Raw genomic sequence first — 20,066 nt, forward strand, 5'->3', positions numbered from 1 at the left:
ACAAGTCGGTTTCTGAAGTGCCGGCCACCAGACTACAACACCATATAGCATTATATGTCTAACCACTGCCGTGTATAGCCAATGCACAATTTTTGGTCTTAGTCCCCACTTTTTCCCTATTGCCTTTTTGCACGAGTACAAAGCTACCGTGGCTTTTCTCGCCCTCTCTTCAATATTAAGCCTAAAATTCAGCTTCCTGTCCAAAATAACGCCAAGGTATTTTGCATACTCACCAAAGGGAATTTCAGTACCCCCTAAGGAAATGGGCCTAACCGTGGGAGTTTTGCGATCTTTGCAGTACATGACTATTTCTGTCTTTGCTGGATTTACACCAAGACCATTATCTTTCGCCCATTTCTCAGTCATCCGGAGAGCTCTCTGTATAATATCTCTGATTGTGGATGGGAATTTTCCCCTGACTGCTAGCGCCACATCATCTGCGTATGCCACCACTTTTATCCTTTCTTTTTCTAGGGAAACCAGAAGGTTGTTTATAGCAACATTCCAAAGAAGAGGCGATAGAACTCCTCCTTGAGGAGTGCCTCTGTTCACATACCTTTGTATGTTTGCTTGTCCTAGTGTGGCTGAAATTCGTCTCTTCCTTAGAAGTTCGTCTAACAGCCTAAATATACCTGGATCAACATTCAGAGTTGTCAGTCCATTTAATATCGAGCTCGGATGGACATTATTGAACGCCCCTTCGATGTCTAGAAACGCCACGATTGTGTATTCTTTGACAGATAGTGAGCTTTCAATAAAGCTGACCAGTTCATGCAATGCGGTCTCAGTAGACCTGCCCTTCGAGTATGCATGCTGTCGTTTCGAGAGCAAACTTGAATCCACGCTAGTTCTAAGATACATGTCTATCATCCTCTCCAGGGTCTTAAGTAGGAATGAGGATAAGCTGATTGGTCGGAAATCCTTCGCACTCGAGTGAGAGGCTTTTCCTGCTTTAGGTATGAAGACAACTTTTGTTTCCCTCCACTTTTCTGGAATATATGCTAAGTTTACACATTGTTTATATATCACCGTCAACCAGGGGATAATTCTTTCAGCCACTGCCTGTAACTCCGCCGGAGTAATTCCATCAGGTCCGGGGGATTTGAATGGTCCAAAGCTATTTAAAGCCCATTTTATTCTAGATTCCGACACAATTTCCTCGATAGGAAATGATCGCTGAGCCTCTGTTACACCGCCAGAACATGGTTCAACCGTCTGATTTCCAGGGAAGTGTGTGTCCAAAAGTACCTCCAACGTCTCCTCACTGGACGTTGTCCAATTTCCCTCCGATGTTTTAATGAAACCTGGAGCGGTGTTAGTGGATGCTAGTACCTTCCGTAGTCTGGAAGCCTCTGACGTATTTTCAATACTGCTACAGTAATCATCCCAAGAGTTTTGTTGAGACCTTCTCAGTTCTCGTTTATATTCTCTCAGATTCATCTTGTAAGTGTACCAATCCTCCGGAGCTCTTGTGGACTTTGCTTTGTTAAAGAGCTTCCTGCAGGATTTCCTCATATTACTTAACTCCGTAGTCCACCATGGCGGCCGATTTTTTCCCCTTGGCTTTCCTCTAGGGCATGCAGCTTTCAGTGAAATGTTGAAGGCCTTAGTAATCCGCTCCACTGCGTGTTCGATATCTTGCACAGTGCTCATATTTGTCTCCGGCACTTCCGGTATCATCAAATTGAACGATTCCCTATACCTATTCCAATCAGCTTTCCTAACATTTGGCGGAAATATGGTCTTTGAAGTACGAACAGCCAATCTGAAACTGATGTAGCGATGATCTGAGAAGCTATGTTCCCTCAAAACTTGCCACTCAGATATCTTATCATTCAGTTCCGGAGAGGTCAACGTTACGTCCAAAACCTCTTGTCTGTTCCTGGTGACGAAGGTTGGTGCATCTCCCTTATTGCAAACTACCAGGTTAGTACGCAAAATAAACTCTATTAGCGACTCTCCCCTTGCATTAGTATCACTACTTCCCCAAATACTATGATGTGCATTTGCATCGCATCCCATAATGAGTTTTGTCTTTGTTTTTAGTGACTCCTCAACTAAGGTCTTAACGGCACAGGGTGGCATCTCCCTATCATGTCCCATGTAGACCGAAGATACCCAATATTTGCATGTGGATATCTCTAAACTGGCTACGACAGTGTCTGCATTACTCAATGAAGGAAGCAGAAACAAGTTTAGTTCGTTTCTAGCAATTATACATGCTCGATTTATATCGTTACCGGTATTATGCAAAAGACCACCCCCAAAAAAATTGAATTATCCTCCCAAAACCTAAAAAAATTGAAATTTTTATCTGAAAAACTTATTTTGCCCATATCATCGTATATACGCGTCCTAGAGTGAAAAGGACTTTAATTCGTAACACCCCAAAAAATTTAATAATCCGCTCAAAACCTCAAAAAATTGTTATTTTTATATGAAAAAGTTATTTTGCCCATATCTCCTTAAATATACGTCCTAGGGCGAAATGGACTTTAATTCGTGACCATCCCCAAAAAATTGACGAATCCACCCAAAACCTAAAAAAATTTAAATTTTGATATGAAAAACTTATTTTGCCCATATCTCCTAAACTAAACGCCCTAGCGCGAAAAGGACTTTAATTCATGACCACCCCAAAAAAAAAATTGAATAATCCTCCCAAAACCTAAAAAAATTGAAATTTTTATCTGAAAAACTTATTTTGCCCATATCTTCGTATATACGCGTCCTAGAGCGAAAAGGACTTTAATTCGTAACACCCCAAAAAATTTAATAATCCACTCAAAACCTAAAAAATTGCAATTTTTCTATGAAAAAGTTATTTTGCCCATATCTCCTTAAATATGCGTTCTAGGGCGAAATGGACTTTAATTCGTGACCACCCCCAAAAAATTGACAAATCCACCCAAAACCTAAAAAAATTTAAATTTTGATATGAAAAACTTATTTTGCCCATATCTCCCAACCTAAGCGCCCTAGCGCGAAAAGGACTTTAATTCATGACCACCCCCAAAAAAATTGAATAATCCTCCCAAAACCTAAAAAATTTAAATTTTGATATGAAAAACTTATTTTGCCCATATCTTCGTATATACGCGTCCTAGAGCGAAAAGGACTTTAATTTGTAACACCCCAAACAAATTAATAATCCACTCAAAACCTAAAAAAATTGCAATTTTTATATGAAAAAGTTATTTTGCCCATATCTCCTTAAATATACGTCCTAGGGCGAAAAGGACTGTAATTCGTGACCACCCACAAAAACTTGACAAATCCACGAAAAGGACTTTAATTCATGACCACCCCCAAAAAAATTGAATAATCCTCCCAAAACCTAAAAATATTGAAATTTTTATCTGAAAAACTTATTTTGCCCATATCTTCGTATATACGCGTCCTAGAGCGAAAAGGACTTTAATTTGTAACACCACAAACAAATTAATAATCCACTCAAAACCTAAAAAATTTTTATATGAAAAAGTTTTTTTGCCCATATCTCCTTAAATATACGTCCTAGGGCGAAATGGACTTTAATTCGTGACCACCCCCAAAAAATTGACGAATCCACCCAAAACCTAAAAAAATTTAAATTTTGATATGAAAAACTTATTTTGCCCATATCTCCTAAACTAAGCGCCCTAGCGCGAAAAGGACTTTAATTCATGACCACCCCAAAAAAAAAATTGAATAATCCTCCCAAAACCTAAAAAAATTGAAATTTTTATCTGAAAAACTTATTTTGCCCATATCTTCGTATATACGCGTCCTAGAGCGAAAAGGACTTTAATTCGTGACCACCCCCAAAAAATTTAGTAATCCGCTCAAAACCTAAAAAATTGCTATTTTTATATGAAAAAGTTATTTTCCCATATCTCCTTAAATATACGTCCTAGGGCGAAATGGACTTTAATTCGTGACCACCCCCAAAAAATTGACAAATCCACCCAAAACCTAAAAAAATTTAAATTTTGATATGAAAAACTTATTTTGCCCATATCTCCTAAACTAAGCGCCCTAGCGCGAAAAGGACTTTAATTCATGACCACCCCCAAAAAAATTGAATAATCCTCCCAAAACCTAAAAAAATTGAAATTTTTATCTGAAAAACTTATTTTGCTCATATCTTCGTATATACGCGTCCTAGAGCGAAAAGGACTTTAATTCGTAACACCCCAAACAAATTAATAATCCACTCAAAACCTAAAAAAATTGCAATTTTTACATGAAAAAGTTATTTTGTCCATATCTCCTTAAATATACGTCCTAGGGCGAAAAGGACTTTAATTCGTGACCACACCCAAAAAATTGACAAATCCACCCAAAACCTAAAAAAAATTAAATTTTGATATGAAAAATGTATTTTGCCCATATCTCCTAAACTAAGCGCCCTAGCGCGAAAGAGACTTTAATTCATGACCACCCCCAAAAAAATTGAATTATCCTCCCAAAACCTAAAAAAATTGAAATTTTTATCTGAAAAACTTATTTTGCCCATATCTTCGTATATACGCGTCCTAGAGCGAGAAGGACTTTAATTCGTAACACCCAAAAAATTTAATAATCCGCTCAAAACCTAAAAAAATTGCTATTTTTATATGAAACAGTTATTTTGCCCATATCTCCTTAAATATACGTCCTAGGGCGAAATGGACTTTAATTCGTGACCACCCCCAAAAAATTGACAAATCCACCCAAAACCTAAAAAAAATTAAATTTTGATATGAAAAACTTATTTTGCCCATATCTCCTAACCTAAGCGCCCTAGCGCGAAAAGGACTTTAATTCATGACCACCCCCAAAAAAATTGAATAATCCTCCCAAAACCTAAAAAATTTAAATTTTGATATGAAAAACTTATTTTGCCCATATCTCCTAAACTAAGCGCCCTAGCACGAAAAGGATTTTAATTCATGACCATTTCCAAAAAAAATGAATAATCCTCCCAAAACCTAAAAAAATTGAAATTTTTATCTGAAAATCTTATTTTGCCCATATCTTCGTATATACGCGTCCTAGAGCGAAAAGGACTTTAATTCGTAATACCCCAAAAAGTTTAAGAATCCGCTCAAAACCTAAAAAAATTGCAATTTTTATATGAAAAAGTTATTTTGCCCATATCTCCTTAAATATACGTCCTAGGGCGAAAAGGACTTTAATTCGTGACCACCCACAAAAACTTGACAAATCCACGAAAAGGACTTTAATTCATGACCACCCCCAAAAAAATTGAATAGTCCTCCCAAAACCTAAAAAAAATGAAATTTTTATCTGAAAAACTTATTTTGCCCATATCTTCGTATATACGCGTCCTAGAGCGAAAAGGACTTTAATTCGTAACACCCCAAAAAATTTAATAATCCGCTCAAAACCTAAAAAAATTGCTATTTTTATATGAAAAAGTTATTTTGCCCATATCTCCTTAAATATACGTCCTAGGGCGAAATGGACTTTAATTCGTGACCACCCCCAAAAAATTGACAAATCCACCCAAAACCTAAAAAAATTTAAATTTTGATATGAAAAACTTATTTTGCCCATATCTCCTAAACTAAGCGCCCTAGCGCGAAAAGGACTTTAATTCATGACCACCCCCCAAAAAAATTGAATTATCCTCCCATAACCTAAAAAAATTGAAATTTTTATCTGAAAAATTTATTTTGCCCATATCTTCGTATATACGCGTCCTAGAGCGAAAAGGACTTTAATTCGTAACACCCCAAACAAATTAATAATCCACTCAAAACCTAAAAAAATTGCAATTTTTATATGAAAAAGTTATTTTGCCCATATCTCCTTAAATATACGTCCTAGGGCGAAAAGGACTTTAATTCGTGACCACACCCAAAAAATTGACAAATCCACCCAAAACCTAAAAAAAATTAAATTTTGATATGAAAAATTTATTTTGCCCATATCTCCTAAACTAAGCGCCCTAGCGCGAAAAGGACTTTAATTCATGACCACCCCCAAAAAAAATTGAATTATCCTCCCAAAACCTAAAAAAATTGAAATTTTTATCTGAAAAACTTATTTTGCCCATATCATCGTATATACGCGTCCTAGAGTGAAAGGGACTTTAATTCGTAACACCCCAAAAAATTTAATAATCCGCTCAAAACCTCAAAAAATTGTTAATTTTATATGAAAAAGTTATTTTGCCCATATCTCCTTAAATAGACGTCCTAGGGCGAAATGGACTTTAATTCGTGACCACCCCCAAAAAATTGACGAATCCACCCAAAACCTAAAAAAATTTAAATTTTGATATGAAAAACTTATTTTGCCCATATCTCCTAAACTAAGCGCCCTAGCGCGAAAAGGACTTTAATTCATGACCACCCCAAAAAAAAAATTGAATAATCCTCCCAAAACCTAAAAAAATTGAAATTTTTATCTGAAAAACTTATTTTGCCCATATCTTCGTATATACGCGTCCTAGAGCGAAAAGGACTTTAATTCGTAACACCCCAAAAAATTTAATAATCCACTCAAAACCTAAAAAAATTGCAATTTTTCTATGAAAAAGTTATTTTGCCCATATCTCCTTAAATATGCGTTCTAGGGCGAAATGGACTTTAATTCGTGACCACCCCCAAAAAATTGACAAATCCACCCAAAACCTAAAAAAATTTAAATTTTGATATGAAAAACTTATTTTGCCCATATCTCCTAAACTAAGCGCCCTAGCGCGAAAAGGACTTTAATTCATGACCACCCCCAAAAAAATTGAATTATCCTCCCAAAACCTAAAAAAATTGAAATTTTTATCTGAAAAACTTATTTTGCCCATATCTTCGTATATACGCGTCCTACAGCGAAAAGGACTTTAATTCGTAACACCCCAAAAAATTTAATAATCCACTCAAAACCTAAAAAAATGCTATTTTTATATGAAAAAGTTATTTTGCCCATATCTCCTTAAATATACGTCCTAGGGCGAAATGGACTTTAATTCGTGACCACCCCCAAAAAATTGACAAATCCACCCAAAACCTAAAAAAATTTAAATTTTGATATGTGTTTTTTACCACGGTTTTGGTTTCCAAAAAAGTTAGATGCAGGATTTTAATTCAATGTGTGGTTTGTAGTTTTATTGTTTGTTGTATTTATTCTAGGCAAATTAGAGACAACTTCAAGAATTATGCAATGTTTTAGGTATATTAAAACAAGATTTAAGTTATTTTAACTCATGTGCAATATTAGTTTATGGTAAGTATATAAATGTATTTCAATATTTTGTAGTTTTAACAATGTAGATTTAGTCCTTTTTATTACAACCAAGTGCAATATAAATCAAATGTGATATATGTACAAGTAGTTTCATGTAGTTTGTAGATTAGTTTTTAGGGAATCAATGTGCAATATTTACAAAATTTATGGGAAGGTGCAATAATAGGCGTAAGTAAATTATTTTATTCTTTTTTTATACAAATTTACTGGTAAGTTCAGATAAGTCTTTATGTATATAATTTACAGTTTTGTTGTTGTAATCTATGTCACTTTTTATATTCCCTTTGTTTATTACAGTTTCGTTGAGTTTGTATATTTTAATTCAAACAAATTTAACTTATTTTTTGTTCACACAATTTTAAGTTCACTTTATGTTTTAAGTTTTTAATCTTGGGTTTAACACTTTTGTTTTATATTTTTTTGTTTACTGTATTGGTCACGGGGAGAAGCGTACGCTTTGAAAAACCGATTTAGATTAACAAAAAAAGAAGAATCAATGTCATGGCCAGCCTGTTGAAAGTGAAGTTTGGCTCTCATTTACAACAACAATAGGCATGTACTAAAAGGGCTCATATGTATGTGTGACATTTGGAGCAAACCGCTATTTACATGCCTGTAGCATTTAAATAGCACACCATACAGAAACCAATAAGGTGCATAATTTTAGCACACCCTTCAACATTCCGCCCCCCCGTGACCAAGTGTTAAAATATTAATGGCTGAGGTTCCTTATGGGACCGGAAATGATGTATCCCAGCACTGTTTTGTAGGCGTTCACATCGCCAAGTCCGGTGAATGTGGATCCCTCTCGATAAATTGCAGAATAAGTATCCGCACCAAGTTCAATGTCGATGGGTACATTACTTCTCGGGTCTGGGTCGGCAAGGGACTGATCGCTAAAATCTCTTGTAGGGTCTTCGAGTAGAGGGTCCGAATAAGGTCTTCGTGGAAGTTCATCAGTTATGAGCGCGTTTACCTTCAGTGCCCATGTGCTGTTTGTACGACGGGACATAATTTTGAATTTCGTGAACCTTTGACCCTGATATAAAAATGATCTGAGTCCCAAACGTCGAAATGTGGAATATGCGATACGTGACATTGATGATGCTTGACAAATTAGCGCTCTCACTGTCGCCCAACTGTCAACTTCTTCCAAGGCGACTCTTATCATTGCCGTTGGAATGAATACGTGGTCCCATAGATACCTCGTCGAGTTCACAGGCACTGATAAAATGGCAGAGGCTAGAGAGTCCTCTAGCTGAGATGCCCCATGCAGAAGTGTATGGTGTCTGTGACTACAACGGCGACAAGTGATGAGACTTTGACAATCAGGTGCCAAATGACTGCGAGCCAAACAGTTTCGGCAGTACCCTCTTCTTTCTACCGTCTCATATCGTTGGTAAGGGGTCTTGTCGCGAAATCTTTGGCAAGAACTAAGGGGGTGATCCTCCTGGCAGAGTCCGCAAGAATACTGCCAGTTTGCCGGTCGTTCAACTCTACCAGGATGGACTTCGGCTCGACCACTAGATCGGTTTCTTGCGTGTTGGTGATTGCGTCTGTCATCAGCTCTGGGTCTTCTACCATTATCGTTCTGCTGCTCCTCCTCCAATGGCTCACGGCGTGGTAAATAAGCTGCCATACCTGTAACGAAAACTTTGTGAGTACCGCGGCCTTTCATTTGAAAGTACACGACTAGTCATGCTGAAAATAATTTGACGATTTTTGTGATGGGTCTATTAATTGTACCACGAGACGTACGAATATCAACTACTCTGGTATTTTGGTCAGTCCCGGGATAAGTTTTTACGATGCGACCCATTGCCCAGTCAGTCGGAGGAAATCTCTCATCTTTTATGACCACGAGATCATTTTCTTTAATATTTTCTTGTTGATGCTTCCATTTTGTACGACGGTGTAATTCATTAAGGTATTCTAGCTTCCACCTTCTACAAAAATATTGAGAAATAATTTTAAGACGTTGCCACCGATTTGCAAGCGTAACATTCTGATCTGAAATATCAGGCTCCGCTGGCGCCAACATGGATGTACCAATCAGAAAATGGCCAGGAGTCAAAGGGGACAAGTCATTAGGGTCATCACTAGCCCTACTTAATGGTCTTGAGTTTAGACAAGTTTCAATGCGTGCCAATATAGTGGAAAGTTCTTCGAACGTAAAGCTCATACTAGGAATGAATTTGCGCAAAAGAGTTTTAAAGGATTTCACGCCCGCTTCCCACAAACCACCCATGTGAGGAGCGCCAGGAGGTATAAATTTCCAATTAAGGTCATTATGCGAATATTGTTGCAGTGTTTCTGCTTGCAGAGTCTTCATAAACTCGAGCCGATCTTTTTTGAATAGAGCAGCCGCTCCCGTAAAATTCTTCCCATTGTCGGAATAAATGCAAGAAGGGCAGCCTCGTCGAGCAATAAATCTCGCAAAAGCCGCAAGAAAAGACTGCGAGGATAGATCACTTGTAGCTTCTAAGTGAACAGCTTTTGTCGCAAAACATACGAAAATACATACGTAGCCCTTTGTTATTAAACAAACCCGAGTTTTGTAATTTTTTATATCGAAGGGTCCAGCAAAGTCAACCCCTGTATTAGTAAATGGTCGGGAAAGAAAAGTTCGCTCAGGTGGAAGTGAGGCCATTATCTGAGACTGGGTGTGTCTCTTAAACAAAATGCATGTTTTACAATTGCGTATAACCTTCTTCACTAAAGGTTTTAGTCTGAATATCCAGAATTCAGATCTCAGGGATTGGGTCATCAATTGATTTCCCCCGTGTATTGTAATTTTATGAGTAAATTCAACAAGAAGTTGTGTTAAACGTGCTTCGTAAGGTAAAATAATAGGGTGTCTTTCATTATAAGTCAATGCAGGCGATTGAACAAGCCGCCCATTGGATCGCATTATACCACCAGAGTCTAAAAACGGATTCATAGTTAATAAACTGCTACTGGATGAAATTCTAATTTTATTTTCCAAGTTTGCATATTCCTTTGCAAAGTAGTGTTTTTGGGTCATGATTATTATACGACGTTTCACGTCTAAAATTTCTTCAGGCCTGATCTCATCAGATCTAATTCTAAGATGTGTACGATTTGAGCCGGTATTTCGCCAAAAGCGCAAAGCATAACACAATACACGATAAGCATGTGACAGCGAAGAAAATCTTATTAAAGGGTCTTCGAATGTAGTGGTTGTCAAAACTTTCACAGCTTTTGCTTCTAGATTTGTATCTCCCAGAATTTCATATGCTGGCCACCAATCTTTAGGCAACTTAAGCCATTGGGGCCCATGCCACCACAACGCATGATTATTCAGATCAGACGGTGAACAACCTCTGCTAGCTAGATCGGCTGGATTACTTTCAGAGTCAACGTGTTGCCAATTATGATTACCAACATTCTCTAAGATTTCTGAAACACGATTACCAACAAAGGTACTCCAATTGCATGGAGGCTTTTTCAACCAAGCTAAAACAATCGTTGAATCTGTCCAAAAATGAGTCGTCAAATCGGAGATCGGAAGTTTTGCAATTACTGTGGATGCTAACTTCGAAAGTAAAACAGCACCACACAATTCAAGACGTGGCAATGAAATCTTTTTTATAGGAGCGACTCTAGTCTTAGCCGTTAGAAGATGAGTGTCTACTTGTTTATTAATGTGTTCTACCCTAATGTTTAAAGTGGCTCCATAAGCGCTTTCAGACGCATCGCAGAAGCCATGAATCTCTACATTGGACTGGGGAGTGAAGTTAATCCATCGAGGAATTTTTACTAATTCTACTGCAGCACTATGTTTTACAAAATTTTTCCAATTCATGAGTGTAACTGGCTTCAACGTGTCATCCCAGTCAACTTTATCAAGCCATATTTGTTGCATGACTAATTTGGCCACGATAACAACTGGTGCCAACCAACCACACGGGTCAAATAACTTTGCGATTGCGGATAAAACTTCACGTTTCGTATAGTTTGACCTAAGTTCCATGGATGGAGGAGTAAAGGTAAAACAATCACCTGAAATGTTCCATCTGATACCTAGGGTCTTTGTAGATGAGTCTTCAGACAAATCTAACCAGTTTACTGGAAGTAATTGATCTTTCGGCAAATCTTGAATGATGTTGTGATTATTAGTAGTCCATTTCATAAGTTGAAACCCTGCGGATTCCAAAGCTAAGATCAACTGCTTTCTAGATGTTATAGCATCTTCTATTGTGTGTGCCCCTGCTAACACATCATCAACATAAAGATTTTTTTGAAGAATTTTTGAAGCTAAAGGGTATGTGTCAGCAACATCTTCAGCGAGTTGAAGAAGTGTACGAATTGCAAGAAAAGGCGCGCAATTGACTCCAAATGTAACTGTTAAGAGTTCATAATCTTCTAGTGTTTCAGTGGGCGATTTCCGAAAAAGTATACGTTGAAACTGTGTCTGAGACGAATCAAGAAGGATCTGCCTGTACATTTTTGTAATGTCGGCATTATAAACGTATTTGAAGAACCTCCATTTCAATATTTGCAAAACAAGGTCTTGTTGCAGTATGGGACCCGCAAACAAGTTATCATTGAGGCTACGTTTGTTGGACGAAGGACTGGAGGCATTAAAAACTACTCTAAGTTTTGTTGTGAGTCGATCTGGTTTGATAACCGCATGATGGGGCAAATAGTAATTTGGGGTCTTAGCAATTTCATGAGGCGTTATCTTCCTCATGTGTCCCAGTTCCAAATATTCTAAAATGGTTTTGTCATATAATTCTCTTATATCAGGTGTTCTCATTAGTTTTCGCTCCATTCTATAGAATTGGGCCATTGCAATATTCCGAGAACTTCCCAACTCTTCACGATTTTTAAATGGTAGTGTCACAATGTACCTGCCATTTTCGCTTCTTTTTGTGGTTTGTTTGAAATGCTTTTCGCAAAATGTGTCATCTTCAGACCTCAAAATACTTTTGGGGGTCTCCTCCACCTCCCAAAATCGTGTGAGTATGCTTTCAATAGAAATTGTATTGTGTAAAGAAATTTTATTATGATCATATGTTCCCTTGGTTATCGGTCCACCGATAATCCATCCGAATACTGTTTTTTGTGCAATAAGTGAACCGATTGACTTCATAGGAGTTGTAATATCAAAAATTAAGGGTCCTATGTCCATACCAATTAGGAGATCAACCGGTTGGCTAATGTGAAAGTTTGGATCTGCCAATTCAAGGTTGACAAAATCGCTCAGCTGAGTCAAACCCAAGTTTCGTGTCGGCAAATTTGATGGCAAAGTTTTTAAAACAGGGGCCCAGACGTCTAATTCAAATCTAGGTTCCAACCGCGAACGCAAAGAGAAAAGACAAGATTTTGTAGATGTTTCTGATAATATTTGACTGACCCCCGTGACATGAACTAAATTTCTTTTGGACGGAAGAGTCAACTTATTCTTAAGTTTTTCAGTAATGAATGTCGACTGTGATCCAGAGTCAATAATAGCTCTAGCATCATACAATTGTCCTCGAGATTCAATTTGGACAAGAGCTGTAAAAAGTAGAGTGCCACCAGGATGATTCTCCCAAGTTCGATCATTCTGGAGGGTCAAAGTTGTAACATTGTTTTCCAAGCTAGGTGTGGACTGTATTTGTGTTGTCAGAGCAGCAGCACTGGTACAAGGTCGTACTGCCTCTGTCGATGGATCTTGTGAATAAGGTTGGGTTTGTATACCCTTATGTAACATAGTGTGATGTTTCATATTACATTCTCTGCAATTATACTTGCTTTTGCAATCTTTTATCCCATGGCTGGATGAAAGACAATTATAGCAGAGATGTGAAACTTCACACAAAGAAAATTTCATTAAAATTGAGCCAATGAAAATTTTTCATTGATACAACGAAACATTTTCATTAAGACAATGAAAATATTCGTTAATAGTACGAAACGTTTCGTTGACTAACAGAAAAATCGTTATAATAACGAAAAATTTCGTTATATCAATGATTTTGTTTCATTGGCTCAATTTTAATGTCACATTTCATTAATATAACGAAACTTTTTCTACCAGTGTTTAACCACATGAATTCGGTCATTGATATTCTTTTCTATAAACTTTGGACAATCTCGGATAAAATGTTGTGCCTTACAAAGATGGCATTGTTGTTTGGTCATATTTTGGTTCCTGGATACCAAATTCGCATTAAATTTACTTTTTTCCCCATAACTTTGTGTCTTTTGTGAAATATTTGTATGAAAACTCTTTACGAACTTCCCTTTATCAAATCTGCTTTGATTATTATCATATTTATTTTGAATCTGCTTGTTGAGAATTGGCTTGATATTGCCAACTGACTCAAGCGTTTTGAATTTATGGGTCAGAAATTTGTCAAATTTTTCCCAACTTGGTAGTATTTTACAATCATCAAGTGTATTTTCAAATTCTTCAAGGAAGGATCTTGGTAACTTTGACGAACATAAGTAAATTAAAATTGGATCCCATTCCTTTACTTCGACCCCAATTGTTTCCAGAGTTTGCATGCAACTATTTACGGTTCTTTGCAATTTCTGTAAAGTGTGACTTGATTCTGGCGTTACATTTGGAAGATTAAATAGAATTTTCAACTGTTCGTTCACCTGCATTCTTCGATTTTCGTAGCGATCAGTTAAGTTTTTCCACGCCAATGAAAAGCCCTCGTTAGTCAGAGGGACATTGCTTATTATTTCCCTAGCTTCACCGGCTGTTTTTTGAGTTAAATGAAAAAGTTTTTCAACATTGCTTAATCTCGAATTTTTTATGTAAATTGCCGAAAAAAGATCCCTAAACGTGGGCCATGATGTATATCCCCCTTTGAAAACATCAGTGTCACAAGGAGGTAGCCGTAAGGCTGGAGAAAAATCCCCATCACTGATGATTCTCTTTGTGATTCTTCTTTGGCAGCATCTTCCTTTAACGCAAGAATATCAGCATTCACAGAACTCATTACTCGCTTATATGCCTCCATGGCTTCACTATAATGGGTCCGAAGTTGTGTCTTGTCAATGGGTCTTTCCCCCTCCGTCTGTTCATGATTTCGACAGTCTAAATATGACTTCTTTACATTTTTCCACAGGGTTTCAATTTCTGCTCGTATGGCCTCAAGCGAATGAATATCACCCGTTGTGGTCGCGACAGCATAAGTACTTTCAAAATCATTGAGGTCGTTGATGCAATTGGCAAATCTTTCGCTTTTTACTTTTTCCATTTTGTGCTGTTTAATATCTTACTTCAAGGTTTTCAATTTTTCGAAATCCTCGTGAAGATTGACACAAGTTGTAGAATGCAATTCGGAATAAAACTTCTTTTCAAAAAAGAACACTTTTTTGAAAGAGTTTTTTTCGAAATTTAAAATAAACGCCAAAAGTTGTTTTTTTTTTGATGAAAATACTCGCACACAACTTAGAATTTCAGTCTTTATCTTATTCAAAATTAATTTTCTCCCAATTCAGTTAAGCAATTTTTCCAAAAACGGATGAAATATAACCAATTCGTCTTGGGTCACTATGGCGTAGAAACTACAGTTAACGAGGGTCAAATATCCACCTGCTATGAAAGTTTCACGAAACCGACAATGGAGATGAACGATTCAAAATGCAAAAATTTTAACAATTTTCGCTGAATGTTTGAAAGTTTAATAAACTTGATCGCGCGGGATATAATTTCGTGAGAGTCGGAGATTATATTTTTTATCGGCTAATTGTTTTTGACAAATATCAACACAACTTTCGAAGAAATTTTTATCCAATTTTGATTAAAGTTGAATTTTAATGCATCATGAAAAAAAAACAATTCAAACACAACAGCCAATTTTCATGTTCTTACATAAGAAAACCATAAGAAACAAGAAACAAATTGGTACGAAAATCCACACAAAAAAAATCCAGAAAATGTGATAGTAGTCATCACAAAATTTTTCCAAATTTTCACCAGCGTGATTGATAATCGAATTCTTCTTAAATATTCTCAAAGTCCAGGGATGATGAGACAAGTATCAAGAAAACCAAATTAAGTTTAATTATTTTCAAAATGTTGACTTAAGTCTTTTTCCAAAAAAAAAAAACACAAAATTAATGGCAACCCAGTTGAGTCCTATTGTTACACAGCGTACACAATACAAAAATGGTGGTGGTGGAGTACATGGGTCAAAAAATGCTTTCCCAAATGCAAGTTAATATTATTTGTATTTTTTTTATAAAAAACCGCTCTTTTTTCGATACAAAAAATATTTATACATTGCATACACCTCTAAGTGATCGTGTTTATAAATTTTTAATAATTTGTGTCATATTGCAAAAAAAAATTTTTTCCAAAAAAAATTTATTTAAGTTGTTTTGCAAAAAATTTACCGAATATGTTTTTATGTGGAATGGAAAAATTTACATAAGTGTCAATGTGTCAAAATGTAGTTGAAAATGCGAGCGAGTCAAAAATATGGTGGGTCAACAACTTCACCAACATAAATCGCCAAATATTACACGCAACAACAAGTCTACAGCACGAAACAAGTACAGCATACCGGGTAATACATGGATCGCCAGATCTTTCTCTTATGTACAAGGAAAGGGAGAGTCAAAGCCGCCCAATATTCTCTCCTTGTATCGTGCACAAATAAAATGAAAAAAATGGTACTCACTTTGGATGTATATGTGTATGTGTGTAATGTGTGGTTGTGTACTTGCGCGGGAATAGGGTCGCTGGTGTGTCTGTCCACTTCTGAAATTCCGTTGCAACGGGAATTTACTGGCAGGTTAAATTTTTGATTATGTAATTCTTTGATTACGTAACCGAAACTACCGAGTTGGCACTATGTTAAATTGTTCTTGCACTAGGCTCACAATGTTTTTGAGATTTAAAATTTTCAGACTATTTTTAGTTTTTACTACAAAAAATTTTCTGTAAACATCCACTTATTGAATTTACAAATTTTCTTGAATTTTTTCACTTTTTTAACAACTTTTGTTTTTGTAGCTCACAATTTTTTTCCAATACAATTTTTTCTTAGATCCAACCACACAATTTTGAGAGTTTTCACAGGTAAGTGTAAGAAATGTTTTTATTATTTTGCTTTTTATTATTTCTAGGGGAATTTTGCAATATTAGCACGTAAGTATAACACAATTTTGACGTTAAATTTTTTTCAATTAATCCAAGTCTATTTTATTTTTTATAATTTTGTTAATTTTGTAGTACAGTGTAATTTCCAAAATCAACTTTGTCCTTCTTCAATTGCTATTTCACAAATTTTATTTTCTCACTATAACAAGTCTTTTTAATTTTCACTTAATTTTCTGTTTGTCCAAAGTATTATTAGCAAAAACACAATTCGGCTTCGAATGGACCAAAATGTTTTTTACCACGGTTTTGGTTTCCAAAAAAGTTAGATGCAGGATTTTAATTCAATGTGTGGTTTGTAGTTTTATTGTTTGTTGTATTTATTCTAGGCAAATTAGAGACAACTTCAAGAATTATGCAATATTTTAGGTATATTAACACTAGATTTAAGTTATTTTAACTCATGTGCAATATTAGTTTATGGTAAGTATATAAATGTATTTCAATATTTTGTAGTTTTAACAATGTAGATTTAGTCCTTTATATTACAACCAAGTGCAATATAAATCAAATGTGATATATGTACAAGTAGTTTTATGTAGTTTGTAGATTAGTTTTTAGGGAATCAATGTGCAATATTTACAAAATTTATGGGAAGGTGCAATAATAGGCGTAAGTAAATTATTTTATTCTTTTTTTATACAAATTTACTGGTAAGTTCAGATAAGTCTTTATGTATATAATTTACAGTTTTGTTGTTGTAATCTATGTCACTTTTTATATTCCCTTTGTTTATTACAGTTTCGTTGAGTTTGTATATTTTAATTCAAACAAATTTAACTTATTTTTTGTTCACACAATTTTAAGTTCACTTTATGTTTTAAGTTTTTAATCTTGGGTTTAACACTTTTGTTTTATATTTTTTTTTTGTTTACTGTATTGGTCACGGGGAGAAGCGTACGCTTTGAAAAACCGATTTAGATTAACAAAAAAAGAAGAATCAATGTCATGGCCAGCCTGTTGAAAGTGAAGTTTGGCTCTCATTTACAACAACAATAGGCATGTACTAAAAGGGTTCATATGTATGTGTGACATTTGGAGCAAACCGCTATTTACATGCCTGTAGCTTTTAAATAGCACACCATACAGAAACCAATAAAGTGCATAATTTTAGCACACCCTTCAACAGATATGAACAACTTATTTTGCCATATCTCCTAAACTAAGCGCCCTAGCGCGAAAAGGACTTTAATTCGTGACCACACCCAAAAAATTGACAAATCCACCCAAAACCTAAAAAAAATTTAAATTTTGATATGAAAAATTTATTTTGACCATATCTCCTAAACTAAGCGCCGTAGCGCGAAAAGGGCTTTAATTCATGACCACCCCCAAAAAAATTGAATAATCCTCCCAAAACCAAAAAAAAATTGAAATTTTTATCTGAAAATCTTATTTTGCCCATATCTTCGTATATACGCGTCCTAGAGCGAAAAGGACTTTAATTCGTAACACCCCAAAAAATTTAATAATCCGCTCAAAACCTAAAAAATTTGCCATTTTTATATGAAAAAGTTATTTTGCCCATATCTCCTTAAATATACGTCCTAGGGCGAAAGGGACTTTAATTCGTGACCACCCACAAAAACTTGACAAATCCACGTAAAGGACTTTAATTCATGACCACCCCCAAAAAAATTGAATAATCCTCCCAAAACCTAAAAAATTGAAATTTTTATCTGAAAAACTTATTTTGCCCATATCGTAACACCCCAAAAAATTTAACAAGTATATACGGCCGTAAGTTCGGCCAGGCCGAAGCTTATGTACCCTCCATCATGGATTGCGTAGAAACTTCTTCTAAACACTGCCATCCACAATTGAATTACTTAAGTTGCGATAACGCTTGCCGATGGCAAGGTATCTTAAAACCTCCTAACACCATCTTCTAAAATGTATGTAAGTCCATACGTGGTATATATTAAATCAAAAAAGATCGATCCAATACGTATATAATTCAGTTTGACAAATTAGACATAAAATTTTGACAAAATTTTCTACAGAAATAAAATTTTAATAAAATTTTCTATAGAAATAAAATTTTCACAAAATTTTCTATAGAAATAAAATTTTGGTAGACTATTTTTGGCTCTAGTGGCAACCATGATTATGAACCGATATGGACCAATTTTTGTGTGATTGGACCAATTTTGGTATGGTTGTTAGCGACCATATACTAACACCACGTTCCTAATTTGAACCGGATCGGATGAATTTTGCTCCTCCAAGAGGCTCCGGAGGTCAAATCTGGAGAACGTTTTATATGGGGGCTATATATAATTATGGACCGATATGAACCAATTCTGGCACGCTTGTTAAAGATCATATACTAACACCATGTTCCAAATTACAACCGGATTGGATGAAATTTGCTTCTCTTGGAGACTTCGCAAGCCAAATCTGGGGATCGGTTTATATGGGGGCTATATATAATTATGAACCGATGTGGACCAATTTTTGCATGGTTGTTAGAGACCATATACCAATATCATGTACCAAATTTCAGGCGGATCGGATGAAATTTGCTCCTCTTTGAGGCTCCGGAACCCAAATCTGGGGATCGGTTTATATGGGCGCTATATATAATTATGGACCGATGTGGACCAATTTTTGCACGGTTGTTAGAGACCATATACCAACACCATGTACCAAATCTCAGCCGGATCGGATGCAATTTGCTTCTCTTTGAGGCTTCGCAAGCCAAATCTGGATATCGGTTTATATGGGGTCTATATATAATTATGGACCGATGTGGACCAATTTCTGCATGGTTGTTAGAGACCATATACCAACATCATGTACCGAATTTCAGGCGGATCGGATGAAATTTTCTTCTCTTTGAGGCTCCGCAAGCCAAATCTGGGGATCGGTTTATATGGGGGCTATATATAATTATGGACCGATGTGGACCAATTTTGGCATGGTTGTTAGAGACCATATACTAACACCATGTACCAAATTTTAGCCGGATCGGATGAAATTTGCTTCTCTTTTAGGCTCCGCAAGCCAAATCTGGGGATCGGTTTATATGGGGGCTATATATAATTATGGACCGATGTAGACCAATTTTTGCATGGTTGTTAGAGACCATATACCAACACCATGTACCAAATTTCAGCCGGATCGGATGAAAAATGCTTCTGTTAGAGGCTCCACAAGCCAAATCTGAGGATCCCTTTATATGGGGGCTATACGTAAAAGTGGACCGATATGGCCCATTTTCAATACCATCCGACCTACATCGATAACAACTACTTGTGCCAAGTTTCAAGTCGATAGCTTGTTTCGTTCGGAAGTTAGCGTGATTTCAACAGACGGACGGACGGACACGCTTAGATCGACTCAGAATTTCACCACGACCCAGAATATATATACTTTATGGGGTCTTAGAGCAATATTTCGATGTGTTACAAACGGAATGACAAAGTTAATATACCCCCATCCTATGATGGAGGGTATAATAATAAACTCAAAACCTAAAAAAATTGCAACCTAAAAAAATTGAAATTTTTATCTGAAAAACTTATTTTGCCCATATCTTCGTATATACGCGTCCTAGAGCGAAAAGGACTTTAATTCGTAACACCCCAAAAAATTTAATAATCCGCTCAAAACCTAAAAAATTGTTATTTTTATATGAAAAAGTTGTTCTCCCATATCTCCTTAAATATACGTTCTAGGGCGAAAAGGACTTTAATTCGTGACC

The 20,066-nt window shown here is 36.0% G+C and overlaps 2 protein-coding genes across 2 annotated transcripts; both read right to left on the bottom strand.

Annotated features, from left to right (window-relative positions):
• Positions 1 to 7,719: 7,719 nt before the first annotated feature.
• LOC142234548 (uncharacterized) lies at positions 7,720 to 16,163 on the bottom strand. The gene is made up of 2 exons (XM_075305708.1): positions 15,882 to 16,163; positions 7,720 to 8,874 (listed from the first exon to the last, which is right to left on the bottom strand). The coding sequence occupies exon 2, from the start codon at positions 8,870 to 8,872 to the stop codon at positions 7,946 to 7,948; it is 927 nt and encodes a 308-aa protein (XP_075161823.1). The 5' UTR covers positions 8,873 to 8,874; positions 15,882 to 16,163; the 3' UTR covers positions 7,720 to 7,945.
• On the bottom strand, positions 8,930 to 14,453 carry LOC142235563 (uncharacterized). The gene is made up of 3 exons (XM_075306816.1): positions 14,036 to 14,453; positions 13,481 to 13,949; positions 8,930 to 13,016 (listed from the first exon to the last, which is right to left on the bottom strand). Exons 1-3 carry the CDS (start codon positions 14,451 to 14,453, stop codon positions 8,930 to 8,932), a joined length of 4,974 nt encoding a protein of 1,657 aa, XP_075162931.1.
• Positions 16,164 to 20,066: the final 3,903 nt, after the last annotated feature.

Source organism: Haematobia irritans, chromosome 4, assembly GCF_050003625.1.
Source record: "Haematobia irritans isolate KBUSLIRL chromosome 4, ASM5000362v1, whole genome shotgun sequence".
Classification (NCBI taxonomy): Eukaryota; Metazoa; Arthropoda; class Insecta; order Diptera; family Muscidae; genus Haematobia; species Haematobia irritans.